The sequence below is a fragment of the Pelodiscus sinensis genome, chromosome 7 (assembly GCF_049634645.1).
Source record: "Pelodiscus sinensis isolate JC-2024 chromosome 7, ASM4963464v1, whole genome shotgun sequence".
Taxonomy (NCBI): domain Eukaryota; kingdom Metazoa; phylum Chordata; order Testudines; family Trionychidae; genus Pelodiscus; species Pelodiscus sinensis.
The window spans coordinates 65842203-65864150 of record NC_134717.1 but is presented as its reverse complement, the minus strand read 5'-3'; the positions used below and the strand labels follow the sequence as shown (position 1 = coordinate 65864150).

The 21948-nt window shown below is 45.7% G+C and overlaps 1 protein-coding gene and 1 long non-coding RNA gene across 3 annotated transcripts in view; one reads left to right on the top strand and one right to left on the bottom strand.

Annotated features, from left to right (window-relative positions):
* Positions 1-21695, top strand: part of POFUT2 (protein O-fucosyltransferase 2) — a 47954-nt gene extending 26259 nt beyond the window's left edge. Inside the window, exons 5-9 of the mRNA XM_075934169.1 lie at positions 1685-1751; positions 10276-10401; positions 12669-12849; positions 14130-14253; positions 14902-21695. Coding sequence (XP_075790284.1) covers positions 1685-1751; positions 10276-10401; positions 12669-12849; positions 14130-14253; positions 14902-15055 — 652 coding nt within the window. The 3' untranslated portion in view covers positions 15056-21695. The remainder of the gene's footprint in view (positions 1-1684; positions 1752-10275; positions 10402-12668; positions 12850-14129; positions 14254-14901) is intronic.
* LOC142830247 (uncharacterized) lies at positions 10343-14606 on the bottom strand. 2 transcript variants are annotated; one of them, XR_012905365.1, is made up of 3 exons: positions 14385-14606; positions 11090-11472; positions 10343-10427 (listed from the first exon to the last, which is right to left on the bottom strand). It is a non-coding gene; the product is annotated as an uncharacterized LOC142830247 (long non-coding RNA). The 2 variants fall into 2 exon arrangements; XR_012905364.1 differs by lacking the exon at positions 14385-14606 and adding an exon at positions 12702-12839.
* Positions 21696-21948: the final 253 nt, after the last annotated feature.

The window sequence follows — 21948 nt, the reverse complement described above, 5'->3', positions numbered from 1 at the left end:
CCATTCCCTACTGATAGGCCTCCACGGTTCCGAACCTCCATAGCTCTTCCTGAAGAGCTCTGGCAGGAGCTCCTTCTTCCACGGCAGTCAGACTTGACTGAGCTGCTCCACTGCCTTTATATCTGTCTTCCAGCTGGTGCATACCCATCAGGACTGTTGGGGTGGGGTGCTCTCAGCCAAGTAGCCCTGGTTAACTCTTGCAGGCTCAGTGCAGGGTTGGTACACCCCATCAAATCATGGTTTATTATTCTCACTTAATATTTAACACCTCATTTCCACTCTCAATTTTGGAGGATTGGGGAGTGCTGGTAAATGAAATGTTCTGGTTAATTAAGAGGGAGAGAGTTTGAGTGTGGGAAGGGGTGTGGGCTCTGGAGGGTGGAGATTGGATGGGGGAGGAGACTAAGGCAGTGAGTTGGGTTGTGGAAGGAGGTTTGGGGGATGCTGGATCCAGTGAGGACACTCATCCCAGGCAGTTTCCCACAAGCAGCTACTAGGGTTGCCAGGTGTCCGGTATTGACCTGGACAGCCCATTATTTTCATCTCCTGTCAGGTTAAAAAAAAAAAGAGAGATAATACCGAACACCTAAAATGTCTGGTATTTTCTGATTTTTTTCCCCCCCTGCCAGGAGGTGAAAATACCGGACACCTGGCAACCCTACCACACTCAGCAACTGGGCCCTCCCCCCACCCAGCCCCCTCCTGCCTCCCCACTTACCTGGTTCCTCAGGGGAGCTCTCTTCCTGCACAGAGTAAGAAAACAAGATGGCTGCTGTCAAAAAACCGCTGAAGGCCTTAAAGGGGCCATGCTTTCTTTTTTTTTTCCTCCTCTCTCAACAACTTTGGTTTCCCCCCACCCTCATTTTTTTTCCCCCCTCAACAGAGAATTTTTTTTTTGGCACGGGCGGGGAAAGGGAGGGGGTGGTTCGGTATTTTTGGTTAAACCATCTGGCAACCCTAGCAGTGACTTGTCCCTGTGTGCTGTTCCCACCCACATGCATCACCCTCAACTTCCATGCCCCAAGCACACCACAGTAGCAAGTGAAAGGGATGGTCTCTCCCGCTTGTTGGCATGCACACACAGCCAGCACCATCCTCGACGGTAATCAACATGTCACATGCACCTAAACCATTCCCTCCACATGGATTTGCATCTCTGAGGCAATTCCAGCTACACTGCCTAACTTTCCAGGGAAAAAGTACATATTCCCCACAAATTTTTTACATTTTTCTGTGCGGGGATGGAGGAAGAAATATGCCAACCATAGGAATGCTGTTCCCCCACAGCAGCGCACAGTTCTATCATGAGTACCATTTGTGGTCCCCTCATAGTCCTGTGGCAACAAATGCCAAGATGGGAAATTAATAGTAGGAGAGTTTTTATTTATAATTATCTTACTTAATTTTAGCAGCCAATAATGATGAATGGCAGCACAGTGTGACAAGACAGCATTGCATGGATCCCTAATGGTCCTTGGGCCACAATTTGGAAATGCCTTTCTTCTACCAAATAAGCTAAAGGTCATGTTGCTGTAAATACAACATGCTGAGGAAAGTGTTTCACTCTCATCGTTTACTATGCGCAGAGGATAATTATTGATTCCCTTGCTGCAATATAAGCCAACATAGTAATGCAAGTTACATTTCTAAAAGGAACTGCACTCAGCTTAATAATTTTTAATAGGTCAGTGATGTTAGACAGAGCTGAAAACCTTCTTCATGACCACTATGGAGGGAGAGATTATTGGAATGTGAGTATTTTCTATTTAGCTTCTCCAGATTTTCTGTTTGGTATTAATAAAAGCTTAGTACTGACTTTGTTGCTCATGATTTTGCTGTGAATTCTAAGAACAACTCTGATTATGTATATTGCCACCTGATGGAACAGGGTGTGCAGCTCAAACGTAGAGGCTACGTCTAGATTTATGAAAAAGGGATGCAAAGGAATGCAAATTAGACGTATCGCAATTGCTAATGAAGCGGGGATTTAAATCTCCCCCGCTTCATTAGCATAAACATGGCTGCTGCTTTTTTTCGGCACGGAGCTTCGCGGATCTTTCGGAAAATAAAGCCTTTTCCGAAAGATCCCTTATCCCTCTTAAAGTAAGGGATAAGAGATCTTTCGGAAAAGGCTTTATTTTCCGAAAGATCCGCGTCTAGACTGGCACTTTTTTCTGGCAAAGCTCCGTGCCAAAAAAAGCGGCAGCCATGTTTATGCTAATGAAGCGGGGGAGATTTAAATCCCCCCACTTCATTAGCAATTGCAATAAGTCTAATTTGCATCCCTTTTACGAAAAAGGGATGCAATCTAGACGTAGCCAGAATGTTTACATGCAGCTGCAGCATAATCTAGTATGGGTTTTGTTTTAGTTAAGGCCTCAATCCTGTAAAGAGCTCTGTGTGGGTGGACCTCTGCTCCACTGTGGAGAGCAGTTCGAGTCAGAAATACTCTAAGCACAGAGCGTATAGGTACAGGCCTGAAACTATAAACATTTCAGGTGGGATTTTCCAAAATGCTTAACAATGGCTTAATTCCTGACTTCACGACGAGTAGAATTAGGTCAAGTCTGAGGCCAGGTCTATATTAAACTTGGAAGGTTGTCTTAAGGTACACTACTCCAACTATGGAAATAATGTAGCTGGAGTTGACATACCTTAAGCTGAAATTGGCTGCATGTTCGCAGTGCGAGGTCGTCATATGTAAACGACACTAAAGTATAGACATGGCCTGAATGTTTGAGACATTCCAAACCATAGCCTTTTATAGGAGACACTAAGGTTGTGTGTTTAATGTTTTCATCGCTGAATCAATGGTTCAACAATTAAAAAACAATACTGTGGGGGTGATGCGATGACGGACTGAATGTTCTCTATTTCACTGTTTCTTCTGAAGTCAAATTAGATTCTTGTAGACAATTCAGAGCGTGAGCTAGTATGGATACATGAGTTTCTTAGAGCCTCAAGACAAGTTAAACAATCTTGCCAGGCTTGCTTTTCAGATGATTAGAAAGTTGCTTTCTAATTTCCAAGAATAGGCAAGCTTGCTCAAGAGAGTAGTTATAATCCTAGGCCTTGATCCTGCAAATACAGGCAGTCCCCGGGTTACATACAAGATAAGAACAAACCTACAGTCCCTAAGTTGAATCTGTATGTAAGTCAGAACTGGCATCCAGATTCAGCTGCTGCTGAAACTGATCAGCAGCTGATTCCAGGAAGCCCCAGGCAGGGGCTTCCTGTAGTCAGCCACTGGTCAGTTTCAGCAGCAGCTGACTTGGGGACGCCTGGGGCAGAGCAGCTGGGGTGCTGTTGGGGTGGTCCAGCAGCGCCGCCGCTCCTCGGTGCTACTGGACCAACCCGGAAGCACCCCAGCTGCTCTGCCCCCGGTGTCCTGATTCAGCCACTGCTGAAACTGATCAGCAGCGGCTGAATCAGGACTCCTGGGGCAGAGCAACTGGGGTGCTGCCGGGTTGGTCCAGTAGCACCAAGGAGCAGTGCTGCGGGACCAACCGGCAGCGCCCCACCTGCTCTACCACAGGCCCGGGGCTTTGCTCCACATCTCCCTGGTCTGCTGGGGGGGAGGGGCACTAGCTGTGCCCCCCCCCTTCCCCTCCCAGCAGACCAGGGACACGGGGAGCAAAGCTGCAGCAGCGGGGTGCCGCGCCTTGAGCTTTGCTCCGGGTGTCTCTGGTCTGCTGGGGACCGTCTCCGCTGCCACTGCCGCTTTGCTCCGGGTGTCCCTGGTCTGCTGGAGACGGTCCCCAGCAGACCAGGGACACCCGCAGCAGCTTTTCTCGCCCCGGAGGTCGAGGTGGCGGGACCGCTGCGCTCTGGGCGGTCCCGCTGCCTGCGAGCTCCCGGGCGGGAAAGCCCCGTTCGTAACTTGGGGACTGCCTGTACACAGATGCTTGACTTAAACCCTCTAATAGTGCTATCCACTCAATTCACTCATTATTTTCTTGGGTAATTTAGAAATTACTTGTGAGGGAAACCTTCCCCCATAATAAAGAGATGTGGATGGATCATAATTTCTAAAACTGAATATTAATCTGTAAAAATAGGACAAATCCATTTGGATCATATCTTTCTTTTCTGAGAGAGGCGCTATGGATTTTTAAGGCCCAAATTGTTTATCAGAATTCAGCTGCAGATTATTTTAAACAGTTTATTTTAATAACCATAATTGTAGTTAGAGATACGTTTACCATACAAATTTCCTTACTCTCATGGAGTAGTGGTTTTGGCTGTGTTAGTTCAAGCTGATGTCCTAAATACAGACACAAAGAATTTGTGAACATTATTGCATGCAGCAAAATACTGCACAACATTTGCCATATATAAAATACAAGCAGTAACAAGAATACAGTATTAAAATGCAAATACAAATATTAAATTTAAATGTTAAAAATTGTAAAAGGCTTGTCTAATTATGAGTGGGAGGCTGTTTGAATAAATTGATTTATAATTTTTTTATGATAGTATCTGTTCTTGTGAGCTAGACTCACGTGATAAAACATCTGGCTTTATGCCATTTCTACATCTTATCACAGTATCAAAATATAGAAGAGATGTATAATGATCCCCGTGCATGAGATTTGAAGTTGTGTATGTGTTACAGCACAGATATCCAGGTCCTATATCTGGGGCAACCATCAAAAAGTAGTAGCACTAATACTGTGGCAGTAGCTCAGAGCTTCCTCCAAAGAGAGATTTTTTTTTTGTCACCAACAGATCCAACTGACGACCAACTTCGCAAGTTCTATACAATGAACACAAAACTCATATTATGCCATTCCCATCCCCAGCTTTCTCACACACGAAATTGTACATGTTGGACAAAGCGAAAAGCTTATAATCCTACAAGAAAAACACACATTCCTAGGTTCTCATATCTGCTGTCCAATAAGACTTCTACCACTCTTCTGTGTACTGCTTTTTTCTGCCTCTAATATATTCTGTTACCAAGTGTTGATCATGCTAAATGCTAAGAACCTGCATGAAAGTGTGTGCTGGCTGGACAGGAATGCAGGTCTTCAAAAAAATTTCTATCTTTTTTCTTGCACACTTTTCCACCATTTTCAAGCAACAAGCTCATATGAGAATATCTTTACTAACACAGTTTCTAGGTAGAAATCTGGATCTCCACTTTTACATGGTGGAAGAAAAGGAAATTAATGATTATATTGCATCAGCAGTGTTTTAGCATCCTCATTCTGTTTTGTGCTCCTCCTGTCATCTGTTTATTTGGGATCAGCTGCATCTGCTCAAGAATGGAAAGGTTACAGAGCTCCTCTGAATTGTCTTTTGATTTTATCCTTGTGTGATTCCAGTTCATTAGGTCAAGCCAGAATTGCATGGCAGCTGTGACAATAGTCTCAGCAGCCTGTCCAAACTACCTTCAGTTCCTTTTGTAAGGGTAGGACCCTCTGTAGAGTTCCTTGTTGTGTAAAATGTGTGCTGTGTTTGGATTAAAGTCCTGTTTGTGCTAGTCTCATATTTCAGCTTATTCATTGGAAGTAAATACAGATGCACAGACTTTGACTTTTCCCCAAGTCACTGTAAGCTGGGGCATCCATCATCTTTTTTCAGACATCCATAGATGAGGCTGAGAGTGCCTGCAGAAGAACATTGAAAGGCTGCTGGAATACCAGGATCAGGGAATTACATTATTGTGGCTACATTTCGATGATGGTGGCGGCAATATTGTAAATGTCTCATTTGCATAATCATCAGAATCATTAGTATTGTGCTCTTCTACTTCAGTAACCAAGGTTTCTTACGTAACATGTACGGTCCTGAAGGATCCAAAGCAAGGAGTTTATTGCAGTTTTCTTGCAGGGTGATGTCTCTTGACAGTGTTTTCATTTAGAATAGAAGAATTCTCTGTTTCATTACTTCTGTCCATCTAATCACTTACTTCATCTTCAGGCATTTTGAATGAGAACTTAATTCATTGATGCGAAGATCCCTGAACACAAATCACGCATTTGCATAACTGATTAGCAGCTTTCACATTTACTACAGTTGAAATGAGACACTGCTATGAAGTCAATTCAGCTCTATGAAAACTGAACAGCAAGAGGACTTGCCTGCTTTGTATATCAGCCATGTTGTCAGATCCCCTATCTTCTTCTAGATGTTTCTAGATTGTAATAAATCAGCCCTCCTCTCCCAAACAGTGCAACTCCAAACACACCCCTCTTCAGCATCCAATGACATTTAGTTTCCCCAATTACACACACTGATCTCTCTCCAGTCACTGATCACTCCACCCATTCCAGTTTCCTTCTGGGTCTTCTAAAAGGTACAGTTGCTTTGTTTCCTAAGCATGACTGAGAACTTTAATATTCTCATCATGTCCTTTAACTTTTAGAAGACCTTTCTTTTACAGATTAAAATTGGAGTCTCTCTCTCTCTATTTATATATACACACACACACACACACACATACACATACACACACACACACATATATACACACAGGCAGTCCCCGACTTACGCGGATCCGACTTATGTCGGATCCACAGTTACGAACACGGACTGCGGGACCGCAAGGTCCCGCCGCCCGTGTACTCCCGGGCAAGAAAAGCTGCTCCGTGTCTCCCTGGTCTGCAGACCAGGAAGATGCGGAGCAAAGGGGCGCGCCTGGGCTGCCCCCCTGCCGGCTTCCCCCGCGGCTTTGTAAAGCTGCGGAGGGGCTCGCGCAGCGGAGCAGTGGGGGAAGCCGGCAGGGGGGCAGCAGACTAGGGAGACTGGGAGCAAAGCCGCGGAGGACCCGGGCGGCGGGACCGAGGTGCGTCTCGGTCCGCCGCCCGCATCTTCCTGGTCTGCTGGGGGGGGGGGGTGCGCAGCTAGTACGCCCCCCCCCCCCCCCAGCAGACTAGGTTTTTCTCCGTCGCCTGTGGCAGAGCAGCTGGGGCGCTGCCGGTTGGTCCCGCAGAGCCGCTCTGGGCGCTACTAGACCAACCCGGCAGCATCCCAGCTGCTCTGCCCCAGGCGTCCTGATTCAGCCGTTGCTGGTCAGTTTCAGCAGTGGCTGAATCAGGACGGCTGGGGCAGAGCAGCTGGGGTGCTGCTGGGTTGGCCCAGTAGCGCCAAATCGGCGCTACTGGAGCAACCCAGCAGCACCCCAGGTGCTCTGCCCCAGGTGTCCCCAAGTCAGCTGCTGCTGAAACTGACCAGCGCTGACTACAGGAAGCCCGAGGCAGAGTTGCTCTGCCCCGGGCTTCCTGGAATCAGCCGCTGATCAGTTTCAGCAGCAGCTGACTTGGGGACGCTTGGGGTTCTTAAGTTGATTCTGTATGTAAGTCAGAACTGGCGGTCAGTTTCAGCAGCGGCTGAATCTGGACGCCAGTTCCGACTTACATACAGATTCAACTTAAGAACAAACCTACAGTCCCTATCTTGTACGTAACCCGGGGTCTGCCTATAAATAAAATGTTGCACTTGTTTTTTGAAGTTTGCAACTCTAGATTTACTCCCCATTAAGGTCAAGGGAAAGATGCCTGTTGACTTCAGTTGAAGTTTGCTTTGTGTTCACCACCAGAAGCTCTATTTTGAAAGATCTTAGTGGTTGAAAGATGGGTTATATGGTTCTGTACTGTAATAGACATCCCAATGAGGGTGAGTAGGGTTGCCAGATTGTTTCAACAGAAATACCAGACACACTTGACATTGCATCACAATCTACATTACATCTTTGTTAGAAAATACTGGACATTTATATTTTCTCAATTTGTTTCCCAAACAGAAAGATCAAATATTGGTCTGTCCAGTTCAAAACTGGACACCTGGCAACCCTAGTGAAAAGTAACTGTGCTTAGTCCTGTAATGGGAAATGCTACACCGTGTGGGTTATCTTTAGACCTCAGAGGTAATATCAAGACAGGGAGTTCTCCTTAATATGATTCTGGGGAACCCAACAATTTCTGGCTCTGGCCCTTTCGTTGGTCTCCTCTTTTGAAAGTTGTGTGTAAGTGGATTGAGTACTTTCACATATTTAACTAATCAAAAGTAGCCCAACAAAAAAAAAATGCTTTCAAAGACTTTAGCAAACCAGAAGGTAAGAGAAAGGAAGCTAGGTTAAGTATTAAAGATGACTGCACTGCTATCAATGTCCACGAGACTGCAATGAATACTCATAGTACAGGAAAAATAACTAGTTACACAGAGGCCAACTTCTGAAATTATTCCAATGAACGTTCATACTTTCTTCTCTGGTGTGTACTTTGTAGCACTGAGCGCACCCTCGTACCAAGTGACCATAGATAAATTTATCTCCCAGTATAGGAGTTCTGTTTGTACAGAATTAATCTGTCACAATATAATATATAGATGCCAAAGATATACTAGTAGTGACTTTTTGAGAGAGAGCAAGGAGGCTGCAGGTTCTCTAATCATAGGAAGTCTCTCACTCATGTATTGCACTGCCACAAGCCTTGGAGAGAGGTCTGTGTTAACTTCTACTTACAAGTCTTGCTTGCCTCTTGGAGTAAAATACTATCTCCATTTTCTCTGGCCTGTCTTTCAGCTTCATGTTGTGCTTATGTATTTATTGCCATGACAGGTGGAGGAAAAAACTGGCACGCTAGACTGCTGCCTGGTGATGATGTTGTGAGAGGAACACACACAGGACCAGTCCCACTGCCATTCTGTTTCATCTTGCTCCATTAGAAGCACTAGCAAGCTGCTTATCTAGTGGCTACTCACCTGATTCTCCGTTCTGTGAGAAGGGGGTCTGGAGGGAAAGGAGCCATGGCTCTGCTCTCTCTGGGTGCATCTACACTGCACCCTTACCTCGAAATCATACACAATTTGCACAGCTTATGTCGAGGTAATTTTGAAATAAAGTGCTATCACCAGAATAGTGCACCCATTATTTTGAAATATATTTTGAAATAAGGGACGTGTTTCAAGACGTGGAGTTGCTATTGCAGGATACTTCTGGTATCCCAAAATAGCTCCGTTGTCTAGATGTAGTCTCTGTGCGCTCAGCCACTACTGTGGCTGGAGTTTAGTACAGTCAGCTATAATAGCCTCCCTCACTGCTAGAGCAAGTGGAAAGAGGGCCTGAGCTTTTGTTCCTCAGAATTCCAGGTGATTCTTGCTCTGCTTCTGCAATGGTGCAGCTATCCACCGTCCATTCCTCAGGGCAGACTGTTGGGTTACCCTAGTCCTGCCAGAATTTACCATTCTGTTAAGAGAAGAGAAGCTTTTATGCCAAGCGCAAATGGATTTTTGTCTTGAAAATAAATTCCAAGCTTCCTCAGTACATCTTCATAGAATGTTCATTGGTCCATGGGAGATAAAATCATTTTGCTCAGAAATCAAGAATTTCATCAAACTTCTGATTATTGTGGTTAACTGAACTCAAAGACAACTTCTTAACACGTTCAATAACAAAGATGCTTCTGCTCTGCCTCAATTCCAGATGGTAACTATCACAAAACACATTTAAAATATATTAAATATCTTCAAGTATAGGGAATACCTTCATTTTGTCCATATTCTTTAACATAATTAGGGGTTTTGGTGGCTAGAAGCATGTCTCTTGGAGAATATTTAATGTCAGTAGCAATTTTGCTTAACTTTCTGCAATTGTCTTTCTACTTTTGTACATGATTTGATATAGAAATGCCTTCTTTACTTATACCAGAACAGCCAGATGGCAGAAGGGAGAGTGATGTAGATCCTACATTCTAATCCCATCTAAATCACTGGCTGACTCCCCTTGTGACCTCAGAATATTTACTTACCCTGTCGAAACAGAAACCTCACTGAAAACTTCATTTAAATTGCGCTTTCCTGGTTTCATGACCCAGTATGCTAATGCTTAGATCTTTCTGCTGCCATGGGGAAGGGCTGACAGACCCAGGGCATAAACATTGTGGACATTTGAGGAACAGATGTTCTAGCGGTTGACTGGGTGTTGGTAACATATTAGTAACATTGATACTATACATCCTCTTTGGTGCTGAAATTTTAACTCCAACGTAGGTCAATCTCTACTCTTTTCCCAGTCTGCAGGTCTAGTTATTAAAAGGCACTCCTGCAGTGTCAAGTTTTGTACATATGGCATGTGAATGCAGTTACCCACCAGTTGGTAAAAAGTCCCATTTAAATGCAAGAAATTGTTACTTTGCCACATTACAGGAATGTGTTAAAAGTAGCCCTATTCCAGGAGCTTTAAATGGAAACAGCTTCTCACATGCATGTGTTTATAGCGCTCTCTCGCTCTATTACTAGAGAGTAACTTGGCAGCTCTTCTCACCCTGACAGACCCGTCGAAGTATGGTGTTTGCTAAACACCTGCGTGTGGTGGGGGATGAGTTTAGGAGAAAATACCTTCAATCCACAGATGAGGCAGACAGGACACACTACAATGAGGACTGGACACAGATGAAGGTACAGTAGTTTGCAGTCTGTTTTTCCTGTAACAGATGGACACAGTGGAGTTGTTTAGTGTTTTGATTGCATTTTGAGGGGTTTGGGGAAGTAACTATCAATGTGATGATTGTGGCATTCAGTGTCTGTAGTCTCTGCTGTTACAAGATTTTTCCTCTTCTGGAACGAAGTTTGCCCAGTCAGTTAAGATCCTGTTGACTGATCTGTGTGCTTCCCATGAGCTCTGCAAGATTTCATGCGATTCCTACTCTGACAGTTCCCTAGGGTACAACCTGGAACTGGGTTGCCTCTGGGCCCTCTGACTTAACTAACCTGGGCTCCCCCTTTCATAACAATATTGTGACAAGCTGCCAACCTCTTCAGGTCCTGTGCTCACACAACCCTCTATAAGCAGGGACACACCCAGCTGAGATACATGAATGCGTCTCCTAGCCTCTCATGAACTAATAGAGAGACTCCAGCCAATTATCCCAGCTCCTTGTCTGAGAACCCCAGCCTTATACCATCCTGCCTCCGTCAGAAGCCTGACCATGGTAGGTTTATAACCCAGTCCCCAGCTCCCGTTCCTGAGCAGAGTCTCTAAGTACTTAAACCAAAATGCACTGGTTTTAGGCAAAGCATGAAACAGACCTATTAACTACAGAAAGAGCTAGTTTAAGTAATAAGTATACAGATCAAAGTTTGTTACTTTAGAAATAAAGTACAATCGCAGCAGTATCTCCTGATTGGTCATACGGGCAGGTTACAAATCTTCCATACACAGGCTGAAACTCTGCGACCACCTCCCCAGTTCAGTCTTTTTTCTCCAGGCAAATGTCTGGAGACATGTTTCCAAGAGTTGAGTGGGCGGGGGGGGGGGGTAGTGTTGGGGAATGAGGCCAAGTGATGGTGTCAATTCCCCTCTTATAGTTTCTTCCAGCTTGGTGAAAGGATCCTTTTGTTATGACATGAATCAGACAGTCTCTATTGTCTATGTGCAAGCTCTGAGAAGTCTCCATTGTATACGGTTCCTGACTTTGTCCTGGGAGAACTATAGGCCATCAGCAGTGCTTGGCTCCTCCATTGTTGATCCTGAAATGACAGGTGTTCTCAACCTCACAACATAGTTCAGTAACACACACACACACACACACACACACACACACACACACACACACACACACACACACTACAAAGCTGCTTATCTTCTCATACTGTGATAGCACATACAACCCATCAGTATATTCATGTTCAACAGGTCAAGACTTCAAAAATGGTATATCACAAGGCATACTCTGTACAAAACATATCATAATGTTATTACATGGTGAATGTGAGAGTTCCAGGATGCGGTTTTGAGTATACCATGCCATACTCACTTCCATGAAGGGTGACTTGTTCCATTTTGTGTATTTTGCATTTTGTTGCAGAGAGTGATGTTCTATTCAGAACTGTCAGTCACTGCTTTAGTCTAACGAGGACGCTCTTTCAAAATAAAAACAACCATTAGTCCTGTGGCACCTTAGAGCCTAACAAAAATATATACTATCATAAGTTTTCATGGGTAAAACCCACTTTATAACTCATCTGATGAAGTGGGTTTTGCCCTTGGAAGCTCATGATACTATATATTTTTGTTAGTCTCTAAGGGAACGTCTAGATTACAGGCTTTTGTCAACAAAGCTTCTGTCAACAAAGAGTATCTAGACTACAGCCAGTTCTGTCGAAATCAAGCCGCTTTGTCAACATGAGGGCGTAGATGCAAAGGACAGTGTGGATGCAATACCGCCTTCTGTCGACAGAACTGTTGACCAAAGGCGTTATTCCTTGTAGAATGAGGTTTACCGCAGTTGACAAAACTGCCAAGTTCTGTCGCTATTATGTCAACAGAACTCGGCGGTAGTGTCGACACAGGTTTGTCGAGAAAAGTCCACTTTTGTCCACAAAACCCTGAAGTCTAGACACACCCTAAGGTACCACAGGACTATTTGTTGTTTTTACAGTTACAGATGAACACTGAGACTTTGATGATAAATTTGAGTTTTACATAACCAACTCCTTCCATCTTGCAAGTTTTATTTATTCATTGCTACTAGATAAACACCCATCCATTAGCTGTAAGCACTACAAATTATTGCCATTATGCAGCCGACAACCCCTCACATTAGTTGGCTTAACAGAATGCTTTAACAGTCCCACAGCACACATATTCATGTACCATCAAATTTTTCATTCTGAGTTGATACCGGCATTTTTTATTATATCACGTGCTGATTGTTCTCTGACAGGTAAAGCTGGGCACTGCTATAGGCGGGCCATACCTTGGGGTTCACCTAAGAAGAAAAGACTTCATCTGGGGTCACAGAGAAGATGTGCCAAGCCTTCACGGAGCAGTGAAGAAAATCCGCAGTCTCATGGAGAGGCATAAACTAAAGAGAGTTTTCATAGCCACTGATGCCATTGTGGAGGGTATGCTGCTCTCCCACCCTGTTTAGCCCTTGGGCTTACTTCACAATACAGATTGGTCATCATGGCAACAGTTGTCACTTCATATCCTGGATTACTGAGTATCAGTAGCCTTCCTGCAAGACTGAACATCTCAGGGAATTGAAAGGGGGTACTGGAGCCTTTCATTTCCATGCTGACCATTAAATCTAGCCCTAATACATAGTGCCTGGACAGTAGTCACTGGGTGTTTCACATAGGCTGTTTGGCCATCTGCATGAAACAAGCTTAATGCCCTGCTTCAGTTCCCAGGGAGCAGATGTCTAGAGAGCACAATCCATGTGGCTGGCTATACCTGGCAGCTTTCAGAGAGCAGAGTAGTTGGTGAGGAGATAGAACTCTTCAGCCATAGTGTTGGCTTCTCATGGGTAAGGGTGAGTCCTACTGGTACAGGAGGGGAGTTCTGGACGTGCTGTATCTGTTCTGGGAAAGACTGCTTTTCCAGACCATTGAAAGAAGCTCCTTTCATATGCATTAATTTCACAGGCCAACATCTCACATTGCTTTTAATAGTCTCTCCTCATGAGGTGTGGATGTTTTTGTCTGGTCTTTGCCTCTTCTGTCCCATTTCCACTGCAACTTTTCTTTATATGATTTTACAGGTGTAATTAAAAAAAAAGCAGAGAGGGGAGGCCATTGTAGCATCTAACTGAGATTTGCAGTCATTCTCTGGTGCTTTTGTAGGATTAGAAAGTGAGACCAGTGGTACCAACCCATTCCCCAGGCACACTCACTCTCTCAGCATTTGCATCAATGTTGGCACTTGTCCCCCAAAGCCACCCACTCATTAGTTTTACAAAAATCCTAGGTCAATTTATAGGTTCCTATGCTTTATAACCTTTCAGCCAGTTCTGTCCAGCTGTTAAATGAAATGTACAGGAGACCCTTGCCATTTGCAGAATTACTATTTGCAGTTCCGTGTATTCGTGGATCTCCTGTCATGGCCTGGGAGCAATGGAGACCAGGAGCTGTAGGGAACTCGCCATAGCTCCTGCCCCCCACGGTGAGTTTCCCACAGCTCCCAGCCCATGCAGTGAGTTTTGGAGCCACGGGGAGCTCAACACAGTGGCTGGGAGCCACAGCTCCCAGTGTTCACGAATTTCACCATTTGTGTTGGATGCGGGAACACATTGACTGCAAATGGCAAGGGTTTCCTGTATGGAATAGGACAGTCTTAGTCATTTTCTCAAACGGTGCTGTGTTGGTTGGCTTATGAAGGTTTTTTTTTTTCCTTTTTCTTTTAGAGACTGAAGAGCTCAAAAAATTACTGCCTGAGATGGTGAGGTTTGAACCCACTTGGGAGGAGCTAGAGCTCTACAAAGATGGAGGAATAGCAATTATTGACCAGTGGGTCTGTGCACATGCAAGGTAGCTAGTTTGATTATTATACATGTCTCTTAGGTTTGTATTGTGGCAGAGTCAATCCCACTCCTGGGCCCCTAGCCCTTGGTCAGGCCACTGTCCCACAATTTAGGAGTAGCAGTATAAGATTCACTTGCCTTGTTTTGGTGTTTGGCATCTCCCTGCAGCCTTTATCAGGGCGGCGGCTGCTCTACTTGGCTCCTCTGGTCTCCTTATCAGTTGTCTTCCTCCACACTCCAAACCTCTCCTTCACTGTCCAAACTCTTCCCACTCCACCAGCAGGGAGGGTTTTTAAAAAGAGGCCTTGTGGCAGCCCCAATCAGCTTCACCTGGACCTTAATTGAGTCGCAGCCTCCTTGTCTCAGCTGCCCCCAATTAGCCAGGATTGCTGCCTCTCTCTGCAAGAGCTGCCTCTCTCCCCTTCCACCAAGCCCTTTAACCTGCTGTATCCCACCTGCTCTGTCACAGTATGTGAAGTCAGATTTTACAGCTATTGAATCTTGCAAACCTAAATAACTCAATTGAATGAGGTGCAGTAATTCTGTGTTTTGTATTACAGAAAATTAATTAAAAGCAGAGTAGGAATTGATAAGACCATTATTTGTATCTTAAAAACAACCCTTTTCCAATAGCCCATTCGGTTTTCTTTCACAGGTATTTTACAGGCACCTCGGTTTCAACATTTTCTTTTCGGATTCACGAGGAAAGGGAGATCCTGGGATTTGACCCCAAGACAACTTACAACCGATTTTGTGGTGCAAAAGAGAGAAACTGTGAACAGCCAACCCATTGGAAAATTATTTATTAATAAAGCCACTCCAAAGGCCTGCAAGAAGTGGCAAGCTCACCAGATCAAGAGAACACTCATAGGAAACATATATTTGTAGCCAAGCTGCTACTTCCTCCTTCTCCTGTTCCTGGTGTTCACTCAGAGTCTGGTTTTTAAGCACAACAGGGTAGCAATACCATGGTCATTCTCTGACCAGACACTGATATAACTGGTCAAAATTAAGTGAGGTAAGGATTCATTTCTTGATGTAGCTAGTAAGCCCAGACAATGTACTTGCTCTCAAAATATTTAATTTAGATATAAGAGGCCAAGCATTGTTGTAGGAGGCAGCAAAAATATTTTCACTCCAAGTCTGAAACAGTTTTTTTAAGCACTGTAACTATAACATAGCTACAGTTGCACCACATTCCTGTGTTCAGCTGGTTATTTTCTTCTGAGCTTTGTGTTTGACCCACTGTAGGTTACCTGTTTAATCAGGAAGACATTTCGGTTTTGTAATCAGCACTCTGTGAAGACTGCGAATTGTGCACAGAATTTGGAGTTCTGGAGGGAAAAATCAAATAGTAATTTTTGAACATTTCTAAGTGGTACAAAAATGCATTTAATCTTTATTATAAGGAAGAATAAGGGAGTATTTTTACCAGAGCACATGCCGGTGTCACAGCCAGCACCTTAAATAGCAATTCTGGCAGAGAGGTCAGTGGCTAAAATACACAAAGACTAACCCCAAAGCTGGTTAGGTTCTGTTTAGTGGGGCTGAGGGAAAGCATGTACTTCCTGTCAGATATGTGTTCTCTCCCAATAGGAAGCTTCAGTTTTAGAGCTGTCATACAGCACCTTTCTCACATATTAAATACACTCAAATCAGGGTAGATATAAAGAGCATTTGGGGAGTTTCCTGCTTTGCAAGACGACCTTTTCAAATGTGGAGCTGCTTGTTTAGGTTAGAGAGGTTTTTGTGGGGATTGGAAGTGTTACAAGACATGGCTTTAATCCAACAATCAGACATGCCAAAATGATCAGCCATTATAAAAGTCATTGGATTCTTTGTTCTTCACCTTAATTCTGGGTCGCTATAAAATCTCCCACGTGAACACTGCATCTGCATGCAGGTGAGACTCTGCCGTGAGACTGAATTGTCACACTCAGCAAAGACACATGGAAGTAGTACAGTGGGTACTCCCTTCTGTCAGCCATTGTGGTGGGGGGAACTGTTATATTAACTGAAAAATGGGCAGAAGAGAGTGCAATGACTGTCTGAGAAAACACTGCACAGATATGAAGTGTAACCTTTTTTACACTCTTAGGGTATGTCTACACTACCCCCCTAGTTCAAACTAGGGGGGGTAATGACCCACTTCCTCAGATCAAATAGTGGGAGAAAATTGTCTCAACCATATATATATATATATATAATAGCAGATTTGAAGGTTTGGTCAAGGGTCTGAGCTAGGAATGTAATAGTATAGTCGATTAACTGATAAGCAAAAGCTTACATGTTAATGCTATACACTACACACATTTCCCCCGCAACACTCACCAGTAAATTTTTAGCAGCCTGGCTTGTGCTGAGTCTGGGACCTACCTTTGTTGTGCTCTGTATTTAAAGTGTATCCGGAGGTAGAAGGCAGCCCAGCTCAGTTCCAGCTCACACCAGGTCCAGAAGCTCAGACCCCCGCCCCCAGATAGGGGCTGCTGCCACCTCTGTATCAGAGGCAGCAGCATGGAGCAACAGGCAGCTGGTCTGCAGGGGGAGCTGGTTTTTCAACTAGCTACCCTTGCAGACCTGCTCCTGCCTGATACAGAGACAGCAACATGGACTGGCAGGGGGGCTCCTCTGGAGTGGGGCCAGAGGGCACTAGCTGCCGGTCCTTTCTCCAGGGACTAAAGGATAGTTGAGTAACCGATAAGTCATGAAGTTACTTGACTATTCAATTAACTGATATTAACATCCCTAGTCTGAGTGACCACCCCATAGATCCAGTGCATCCAAATGTCACCTTTCATTAGTGCCTGAGACCCTTCTATCAAGGAATGGGCCCACATGTTACTACATACAAGTGGGTCCTGGAGATTATCAAATTGGACTACAGAATCCTCTTTACACCTATACCCCTGAGTCATTTACTAGTTGACTAGTCAATGGAATTTCCATTGATTACTCGACTAGTCAATAGGCACTTCCACATTCCTCCTTTGAAATGTACAAGAGCTTCTTGTACATTTCAAAGGAGGAATTCGGCACTCTGCCAGCGGGAAGTTCCATGGACTCCAGGCTGTATGGGGGTATGCCAGCTTTGAAATGTACAAGAATCCCCAGTGGGGGTCTCTTGCGCATTTCAAAGCAGAAGTGCCCGTATGGAGCCTGGGGTCAGTGGAGGACTCAGAGTCCCCCACTGACCCCAGGCTACATGCTGCGCTGCCGCTTTGAAATGCCTCACAGAGCCCGGGGTCAGCGGGAGACTCCCCTGCTGACCCTGGGCTCTGCGCGGTTTGAAATGCTGCACTGGAACATTTATATTAACTACAAATATTTTAAAAAAATAAAACTTTCAATCCAACATGCCCAATCACGCTCACTCTGTGCAAAAGTGAGATTTTTGCAACAGGTGTATCAAGAATCACATAACCCCAACTGCCACCTACATACCACGCCACCAGAATACCAGGGCTGACAAACTGAGCAGACACTTCTCAGAACAACACGAGTGAGACCACCACCAAGGTTCTCTTCCCAGTGTTTTGCAAATGGGGATTCCCAGTTATAGATCTCTTTGTAACACTACTCAACCGCAAATGCCACAGGTTTTGCTTCTGAGCAGGACAGGACAAGAAATCAGAGGGGATGTCTTCACCATTTGCTGGACAGCTCCCCTATTCTACGCCTTCCCACCAATTCCACTACTCTCCACGGTGATCAACAAGATATGCTCCGACCATGCCACTGTAATTCTGATAGCTCCCGCCTGGCCGAGACAATCCAGATTCCCCTAGCTACACTACCTTTCAATAGATCAACCGATACCCCTCTCCCTCCCCATGGTGCTGCACCACCTAACGCAACACCACAGCGAAACATACCACCCATATGTCAAAACAAACGCATAGCATGGCTTCTCCATTGTGAACTTACCTGTTCAGACAGACTTAAACACATCCAGATGGCCCTCCACGAGATGCACCTACCAAAACAAATGGAGACGTTTTCAATAGTGGTGCACCATTCGCCATTTACACCCCCATTACCGCCCCCATACTTACCATACTAAATACCTGATGGACCTCAGCAATGCAGCGCTCTTCATCAGTTCTATCCATGTCCATCTAGCGGCGGTCACAACTTTGGATGATTTCTCTCTCTTTGCACATCCGATGATGAAGCGATTCCTCACAGGTTTGCAGAAAATGCAGCCAAATCTGTACCCCCCGATGACATCTTGGGACTTAAACCTTGTTCTCTACATGCTCACCAGGCCACCCTTTGAACCACTAGCCACTACATCACCACAATATTTGTCCATGAAGGTGGCCTTCGTAGTGGCAATAACATCTGCAAGACATGTAGGTGAAATTGCAGCCCTCATGGCCGATCCATCTTTCACTACTTTTACTAAAGACAAAGTTACACTCAGGCCTCACCCCATGTTCCTCCCTGATTTCCACCTAAATGAACCAATATACTTCATATTTTCCTAAACTTCACACTTCCTCCAAAGAGTCCATCTTGCACACATTGGATGCAAGATGAGCCATTGTGTTCTACTTAGAACCAGAGACCAGAAAGACTCATCATCTCTTGGTCCAGGCCACATAAAGGAACAGCCATCTCGGCACAACGTATATCCATATGGACTGCGAGCTGCATATACACATCTTACAAACTTGGAGGGAAGCAGCCACCACAGATTATCAGGGCTCACTCCACACGTGCCATGGCCACAGCAACGGCTTTCCTGAATAATGTGCCATTGGCAGACATTTGTTGAGCAGCTACATAATCCTCCCATCACCCCTTTATACAACATTACGCCCTACAGAAAGGGCCCATACCCACTATCTCTCTAGCAGATGCGGTCCTTCCTTCCTCTACATAAATGACTCCAATGCCCACCATCATGTGGCAGGTACTGCTACTAAGTCACCCGAGTGGAGCACCCACAGGGACACCACTCGATGGAGAAGTGGTTGTTACTCACCTTGTGCAGTAATGATGGTTCTTCGAGATGTGCGTCCCTGTCCGTGCTCGACCCTCCCTTCCTCCCCTCTGCTTGGAGTCCTTTAATAGGCTTTGGGTAAAAAAGTAACAGAGGGTATGTCTACACTACAAAGTTAATTCAAACTAACGGACGTTAGTTCGAATTAACTTTGATAGGCGCTACACTAGTGCTCCGCTAGTTTGAACTTAATTCGAACTAGCAGAGCGCTTAGTTCGAACTAGGTAAACCTCATTCCACGAGGACTAAGCCTAGTTCGAACTTACTAGTTCGAATTAAGGGGTGTGTAGCCCCTTAATTCGAACTAGTGGGAGGCTAGCCCTCCCCAGCTTTCCCTGGTGGCCACTCTGGCTAACACCAGGGAAACTCGTATGCCCCCCTCCCGGCCCTGGACCCCTTAAAGGGGCACGGGCTGGCTACGGTGCCTGTGCCAGGTGCAAGCCTGCCAGCACCCAGCTAGCAGACCCTGCACCTGGCACGGCTTGAGCCAGCCACCCGATGCCCCCCAGCCCTCCCCCTCTTCCCAGGACCAGGCTGCCAGCTTCCGGGAGCTTGCCCGGGACCACAAGAGGCAGGCACCCACCTGGTCTAGTGTGGACATCGTGGACCTCGTCCACAACCTCCGCACTAGGCACAGGAAAGTGGCCGTCTAGGGCAGGAGAGCTGCCAGCCTGGCCACCCAGGAGCAGGTGTACATGAAAGTCAAGGTGGTCCACTGAGACTCCCGACCCTGAGCCCACAATGGCCGTACTGGGTCAGACCAAAGGTCCATCTAGCCCAGTAGCCTGTCTGCCGACAGCGGCCAACCCTAGGGACCCTGGAGGGGATGGACCGAAGACAGTGACCAAGCCATTTGTCTCGTGCCATCCCTCTCCAGCTTTCCACAAACTTTGGGCAGGGACACCACTCCTACCCCCTGGCTAATACCACTCCATGGACCCAACCTCCATCACTTTCATCTCACTTCTCTTTAAACTCTGTTCTAGTTCTAGCCTTCACAGCCTCCTGCAGCAAGGAGTTCCACAGGCTGACTATTTGCTATGTGAAGAACAACTTTCTGTTACTAGTTTGAAGCCTGCTACCCATTCCTTTCCTTTGGTGTCATCTAGTCCTTCTTTATGGGAACTAATGAAGAACTTTTCTGTATGCACCCTCTCCACACCACTCGTGCTTTTATAGACCTCTATCATATCCCCCCTCCATCTCCTCTTTTCTAAGCTGAAAAGTCTCAGTCTCTTTAGCCTCTCTTCATATGGGACCTCTTCCAAACCCCTCATCATTGTAGTTGCCCTCCCCTCTCCCACCTCCTTTTCCCAGTCTCCCCGAGTTTTCTATAGAATAGAGAGATTATATTTTTGACCACACGTTTTCTTTATTTTGTACATCAGGAAGGGGGGCTAGGGAAGGGTAAGTGGAAGGAGGTGAGGGAGGAATGGGGTACGAGCCCCCGATGGGGAGGACTGGGCTGGCTCTGCGGGCTTCTGGGGGTGGAAGCTCTCCTGCAGCCCCCCAATTGCCTCCTCTCCCCAGATGACAGCCTGCGGCAAGTGCAGCCGGGCTGATGGCCAAGTGCTGTGATGTGCCCAGTGTGGGCACTCAGGGCACTCCAAGACAGGACTGCTTTGCAAGCGGGGCACCCCTGAGTACTGTCTGTCCGGGATGAGGGTCGGGTCCCTCTAAGCACAGCCCTCGGCTAGCCTGAGGCAGCAGCTCCACGCTCTAAGTCCTCATCTGATGCCCTGCCGGCACTGCTTCCGGCCATCCTTAACCCCGGTTCAGGGTCCACTTAATGTGGACATGCTAGTTCGAATTAGCAAAATGCTAATTCGAACTAGTTTTTTAGTCTGGATGCGTTAGTTCGAATTAGCTTAGTTTGAATTAGCTTAGTTCGAATTAACTAATTTGAACTAAGTTAGTTCGAATTAGCGCTGTAGTGTAGACGTACCCAGAGGGAGTACCCAACGAGCAACAACATCACAAGACAGAGTGCGCAGGCATGGCGCAATGGGCACTGCTGAACAAAAATCTCTGGTCAGCAGCACAGGGACACACGGACCTGAGTGGAGCACCCACAAGGACACATATCTCAGAGAACCATTCTTACTGTACAAGGTAACTACTACTTCCTGTGGTCTCCATGGGCATCTTATCGTATGCTCCCAGCCAGCCAGATAAGCTTGTCTTGTGCTGTGTGAGGCAAATCTTGCACAGTCTCAAAGTGAATAATTTCAGGCTTCCTGAGTGGTTACCAGTTACTGATTTGTGTATCTGTCCAGGGATGGTTTCTTTCCAGTGACAAAATGAAGCTTGTGGGAGCCCTGTAGTCTCAAAGCAGTGCCTTTTCCAGCTGAGTCGGACACGCTGTTATGCAGCCCGTGTGCTGTACAGAGTATACCCATAACTATACTCAAGTTAATTAAAATAAAATGCTTTGTAGTATCTTACGTGAATTTTCCATGCTTGTTACTCTTGGTTCCCTCAGGTGCCAGCTCTCATGTAAAATGGGCCATTATAAAAACTGGTTACTTACCTCTCAACTGTTCTCCGAGATGTGTTTCTCATGTCCATTCCATGTAGGGGTGTGTGTGCCATGTGCACAAATGTCAGATGCTTTTTCCCCTCAGTAGTGGCTGCTGGGCTAGCCAAGGAGCCCCCTAGAGTGGTGCCTGTATATCCGCAGATATATTTATCCCTGCT